At 40.3% G+C, this 6,000-nt stretch overlaps 1 protein-coding gene across 1 annotated transcript; it reads right to left on the bottom strand.

Moving 5' to 3' along the window:
- Positions 1 to 501: 501 nt before the first annotated feature.
- LOC111785257 (NAC domain-containing protein 40-like) lies at positions 502 to 1,808 on the bottom strand. The gene is made up of 4 exons (XM_023665665.1): positions 1,559 to 1,808; positions 1,211 to 1,467; positions 741 to 983; positions 502 to 648 (listed from the first exon to the last, which is right to left on the bottom strand). The coding sequence occupies exons 1-4, from the start codon at positions 1,734 to 1,736 to the stop codon at positions 502 to 504; spliced, it is 825 nt and encodes a 274-aa protein (XP_023521433.1). The 5' UTR covers positions 1,737 to 1,808.
- Between the last annotated feature and the right edge of the window lie 4,192 nt (positions 1,809 to 6,000).

Genomic DNA, 6,000 nt, shown 5'->3' with positions numbered 1-6,000 from the left:
AACCCAAAAGTTTCCTCAATCCAACTTTTTATTGTTTTTTTCGGGTTAAGTATGGGTTGTGAAACAATTGAGTGCCGAGCAGAAAAGTTCAACATAGAGCGAAGAAGCCCTGTAGAAGTGGAACGGAGTGTCGAACGGAGAGACACTCGGCGACGATGTTCGACGAGAAACACAGAGACGAGGTCGAGATGAGAAAAGAAATAAAGAGGCGAGCGGCGTTAACGTCCGACAATACATAGAGACGAGACGAGAGTGAGATGAGAACTGAGAAGTCGAACGGCGATTCACGAAGAGAGCCAAAAGGAGTCAAACAACGAACGACAAAGACGAACGTTGTGATGTGAGTGTGTGAGACATGAGTGCGAGAGCTCCTCCTCTGACATGTGCATCATCAACCAAAGCATCTTGTCGTTCATCTTCAAACTCTTCTAACATTCTACCAAAGATTAAATTGTTTGGTGCATTAGAAATTTGATTCACGTTCGTTAGTTCTTCCCAATTTCATTGCTCATTTCCAGCAAAATGAACATCTTGGCTCACAATAACACGACTAGTGTGTGGTTGAAAAACTCTGTAATCTTTGGATATAGTGTTATACCTAACAAAGATGCCAACTTCTGCCTTTTTGTCAAGCTTATCACGCTTGACCTGTGAAATGTAAGTGAAGCAAAGACACCCAAATCCTCTAACGAACTTTAAAGAAGGTTTGAATGGTGTGAGGTACTNATCCTCTAACGAACTTTAAAGAAGGTTTGAATGGTGTGAGGTACTTCACAACTTTTGTTGAAATTCGATTTTGCAAGCACACAATAAGGTCTCTTCAGAATGTTCATATCGGACACTCTTACCTCCCGGATTTCTCCTCCCCGTTTGACTTTCTTAGTCCGGTGAGAAGCAACGGTACTGTTCTGTCCATCTTCTTGGTCACGTATTGAAACATGTCTCTCTTCTGCATTTTTCTTCAATCGAAAAATGATGAATGGCTGCACAACATAGGAAGCACAATGTTATAACCAAAAGGTGAATTGTGAAAACTATATGAAACGCACACATACTCATCATATTGGGAATAAAACAAAAAAAAATTGATGTATGTGTGGGATATAGAGTAACTATAGATCAGCAAGTACACACGGAAGGCGAGATCAAAAACCCAGAAGCCAAAAGAAGTTAGTGATACATGAGAAATGGATATAAACAGAAATGAGACCTGGGAAGTGATGTCTGTAAGTGTGTGAAGCTTATACTCGTGTATCACCCAATTGGTCTTTATAGCATTGCCTCCCTTGCCTCGATGGAACACATAAATGTGACAAGTTGCGATCACTTCGTTGGTTTCTCGAGCCTTGATTCGGCGGGGATCACCGGTGGATCTCCAGCCGCCAGTAGCCGTGGTTCTTTTATTGTTGGAGGTGTTGGCCCGGAAGAAAAACCACTCAAAATTTGAAGAAGGGAAATACGATTTGTCTGCACAGGGACAGGGGAAAGGAAAGAATCAGAGGGGTGCTCCATCTTCAAAAGCTAAAATCAGGGTGGGGGGAAATTGATAAATGAATACCTGGGAGTTGCTCGGGATCGAACTTGTACAGATCAATCTCCTTGATAAATCTAACAAGAAACTCCTGCCCAAGAATCTTGTTCTTCAGGTAGTGGGTAATGAGCTCCTCCTCCGTGGGGCGGAAACCACAACCAACCGGCAATGAAGAAAGAAACGGAAATTCATCGATAGCGGCCATGAATTTGGTAGGAAGGGCGTCGAAGAACGGAGGAGGAGGAGCAAGGAAGTGAGGGAGTGGTGGAATCCTTGGTGGTGTTGGTGGATGTTTATAACGACGGAGCAGGAGCAGGAGCAGGGGATGACTTGCGTTGACTGGGCGGGAGTTGTTGGGCAAGTCAAGATAGTTGAAAGTAAAGGATAAATTTTTGTGAGGGAGTGGGGCTTGAAGTGTTCACATGTGATTGAAGCGGATGATCGGCCTACAATCGTCTCTGCAAAAATACAAAACATATTATAGTATTGCATTTCAGCCGTAATAGTTGGAGCTTTGCGCTGGAGTACACATTGGGCCAAAACATACTTTAGCCTATTTGGTGGTAGGGATGTTCCTACTGTGTGTTGGGGTCCATAACCAACCCAAAAGTTTCCTCAATCCAACTTTTTATTGTTTTTTTCGGGTTAAGTATGGGTTGTGAAACAATTGAGTGCCGAGCAGAAAAGTTCAACATAGAGCGAAGAAGCCCTGTAGAAGTGGAACGGAGTGTCGAACGGAGAGACACTCGGCGACGATGTTCGACGAGAAACACAGAGACGAGGTCGAGATGAGAAAAGAAATAAAGAGGCGAGCGGCGTTAACGTCCGACAATACATAGAGACGAGACGAGAGTGAGATGAGAACTGAGAAGTCGAACGGCGATTCACGAAGAGAGCCAAAAGGAGTCAAACAACGAACGACAAAGACGAACGTTGTGATGTGAGTGTGTGAGACATGAGTGCGAGAGCTCCTCCTCTGACATGTGCATCATCAACCAAAGCATCTTGTCGTTCATCTTCAAACTCTTCTAACATTCTACCAAAGATTAAATTGTTTGGTGCATTAGAAATTTGATTCACGTTCGTTAGTTCTTCCCAATTTCATTGCTCATTTCCAGCAAAATGAACATCTTGGCTCACAATAACACGACTAGTGTGTGGTTGAAAAACTCTGTAATCTTTGGATATAGTGTTATACCTAACAAAGATGCCAACTTCTGCCTTTTTGTCAAGCTTATCACGCTTGACCTGTGAAATGTAAGTGAAGCAAAGACACCCAAATCCTCTAACGAACTTTAAAGAAGGTTTGAATGGTGTGAGGTACTTCACAACTTTTGTTGAAATTCGATTTTGCAAGCACACAACAGTGTTTGCTTCTTTTCCCCAAAAACGTTTTGGAAGATCCTTCTCATGAAGCATGCATCTCGTCATCTCCATTATGAATCTATTCCTCCTTTCACTGACATCATTCTGTTGAGGAGTGTATGGTGCTGTCAATTGATGTTCAATTCCAGCCTCTTCACAAAACCTTGTTAAAAGTTTCTGAAGTGTACTCCTTGCCATTATCTAATCTTATAGTCTGAATCAAGCATGCACCTTCATTCTCAACTCTGGCTTTGAATTTCAAAAACACACCCGCAACTTCTGACTTTTGCTTCAGCAAGAATATCCAACACATTCTTGTTAGATCATCTATAAAAATAATATAATAAAGATTACCATTTAATGATGGTGTTCGCTGAGGACCACAAAGATCAGTATGAACCAGCTGCAGTTTTTTCGAGCCTCTCCATGCCTGATTAGGAAAGGGTTACCTATGTTGCTTCCCAAAATTACAAGTACGGCAAGGAGACATGTTATCATCAATGTTAGCGAGTCCTTCTACCAGCTTCTTTGACTGCATCTGAAGCAAACCTCGATGAAGAAAGTGTCCAAGTCTTTTGTGCCAAATCTCAGTGGCATTAGCTCTGGATATAAAGGTCGTCGGATTTAGAGCAAAGCTTTTTCCTTTCATTTTGACATTGAACAAGTCTTTGCCACTAGCATCTTTGATCAAGCACAACTTATTTTCAAACAACACTTTATAACCTTTATCAAGTAACTGACCAAGGCTTATGAGATTTTGATCAATTTTAGGTACAAATAAAACATCTGGAATAAATTTTGTACCTTCATAGCTTGTTATAGCTATCGTGCCTTTTCCCTTGACTTCCAAGTGTTCACCATTGCCAATCCTCACTCTCTTGACTTTAGTGTCTCTTAATTCCTCAAAAAATTCGTTGTCATGTGTCATATGATTTGTGCACCCACTGTCAATCAACCAGCTCTCGTCTGATTCTTTGCTTGAGGAAGAAGTGACCATAAACAATTGATTTTCTTCTTCTTCTTCTTGATCAACTACCTGTTCATCTACTTCTTTCACCTGATCTTTGGCTTTGCAGATCAGCTTCATGTCCAAGTTGATTGCATTTGGAGCAGAAGGCGTCAGGTCTTCTCTAACACTTGTATGGTGGATGATCTTTCTTCTCACAATGACGGCAAGGTGGATAGGATTTTTTGGAACCTCCTCCTTTTGTCTTTTGATAATTGGCAAATGAATCTCCATACATCAATTGATTTTTGAAATTTTTGTTGTTTTTATACCTACTGCGTCTTGATGCTAAACAAGTAAGGCACCTTCAATCACCCCTTCTTGCCTCATAGACCTCCTTTGCTCTTGTGCTTGTAAAGCATTCAAGAGCTCTGTAAGAGAAATCTTTGACTAGTTTTGGTGTTCTCTAGAGCAGTAATGGTGGCTTCAAACTTCTCTAGAATAGTGACTAGCAGCTTTTCAACGATCCTTGAATCATTTAACATAGAACCAAGCAATCTCACCTTGTTGGCAATGCTGAGAAGTCTGTCATAGTACTCTTTCACCAACTCCGATTCCTTCATCTTCTGCAACTCGAAATCCCTAATCAAATTCAGAACTTTCATTCCACGAATCCTCTCATCTCCTTCATATTCAACCTTGAGATAATCCCAAATTTCCTTTGCTGTTTTAAGGGACATTATTCTCATAAAGATCATTTGAGATACAGCGGCAAATAGGCAAGCTTTTGCCTTTGATTTCCTTGTTTTCTTTTCCTTCTTACTTTGATTTGTGCTAAAGTAGGATTTGTTGGAAGCGGAGGGACCTCGTAATCCTCTTCTATTGGTTCCCAAAGATCTAAAGCCTCCAAATAAGTCTCCATACGAACTGCCCACATTTGATAATTATCTCCATCGAAGACTGGTGGTGCAACAGCTGAAAATTTGGATTCTTCTCCCATTTTGATCTCACCGATTCCTAGAGAAGATAGCTCTGATACCAATTGTTAGTGAAAAGAGTGAGTGATTGAATAGTTGATGAGAAGATTATATTATGAAGAGTAAGAAGGCTATATATATAGAGAGAGAATAGATATTTAGAAAATCTACCTAAAAATCTTTTAAAAAAAAGGTAACATACGAGTAAACAAATCAAAAACTAAATCTAACTCCTAACTCCTAACGGTAAGGAGATTTAATCAGATACTAACTGACAGCAATCTAAACAAACACGTGATCTTTAACAGAGAAGACTACGATAATCACTCACGAATTCATGACGATGTCAACTCCCGAAAGGACAAGAGCACGATTAAGTGTTACTCTTGTGAAAATTACAGATATTATGTGGCGGAGTGCCACAACAAGAAGCGAGATGAGGAGGCAAACCTTACATTCATGCATGATGAAGAGCCCATACTAATGTCGGCGGAGAAGATGTCTAACCTATTGATACTCAATGAAGAGAAGATTATGACAAACTTCAGAAACGACCGAATAGAGACTAATAGAGCAAACAACCGATGATGAGAGGTGTTGAAGATCAAGTTAATGGCAATCACAGAATGTGGCGGCTGCAAAACTTGGTTCACAGTGAAAGGGACTAAAGAAAAATATAGTTTCTAAGAGAGGAGAGGAAGTGGAAGCTAAGAGTAGAGAGGAGAAGTGATGCAAGAACCAACAGAGATGAGTAACAGCCAGAAGTTTAGATAGCCTTTTGAAATGGTTAGGAATCACAACTCTCCACGATGATATGATATTATATGATATTGTCCACTTTGAACATAAGCTCTCGTGACTTTGCTTTGGACTTCCCAAAAGGCCTCATACTGATGGAGATAGTATCCCTCACTCATAAATTCATGATCTTTCACTAAATTAACCAACGTGTGACTCACTCTCTATAATCCTCCACAAAAATAGTTGAAATTATGTGTACAATATATTCTTGATTGTGAAAGATCTTAAAAATCGTTATACACTTTGATGGATGTGTATGTTTCTTTTTGTGTTCTCCGTAAGGATCTCAGCTGGGGTGCATGCATAATTCACGCAACATCCTTAACACGGTTGCTTTAATATTTGAGATAATTTTTCTTCCATACAACCAACCGAGAATA

This window comes from Cucurbita pepo, unplaced genomic scaffold (assembly GCF_002806865.2).
Source record: "Cucurbita pepo subsp. pepo cultivar mu-cu-16 unplaced genomic scaffold, ASM280686v2 Cp4.1_scaffold000422, whole genome shotgun sequence".
In the NCBI taxonomy this organism is placed as follows: Eukaryota; Viridiplantae; Streptophyta; class Magnoliopsida; order Cucurbitales; family Cucurbitaceae; genus Cucurbita; species Cucurbita pepo.
Note: the sequence above shows the minus strand (reverse complement) of the source record. Positions and strands in the feature narration are given on the sequence as shown.

What these genes read in the sequence shown, in the direction of transcription:
- LOC111785257 (XM_023665665.1), bottom strand. Translation starts at nt 1,736, where the DNA reads ATGGCCGCTATCGATGAATTTCCGTTTCTTTCTTCATTGCCGGTTGGT. An exon ending in CGATCCCGAGCAACTCCCAG is followed by an intron (nt 1,468 to 1,558) that starts GTATTCATTTAT and finishes GTCCCTGTGCAG; the next exon opens with ACAAATCGTATTTCCCTTCT. An exon ending in TTACAGACATCACTTCCCAG is followed by an intron (nt 984 to 1,210) that starts GTCTCATTTCTG and finishes TATGTTGTGCAG; the next exon opens with CCATTCATCATTTTTCGATT.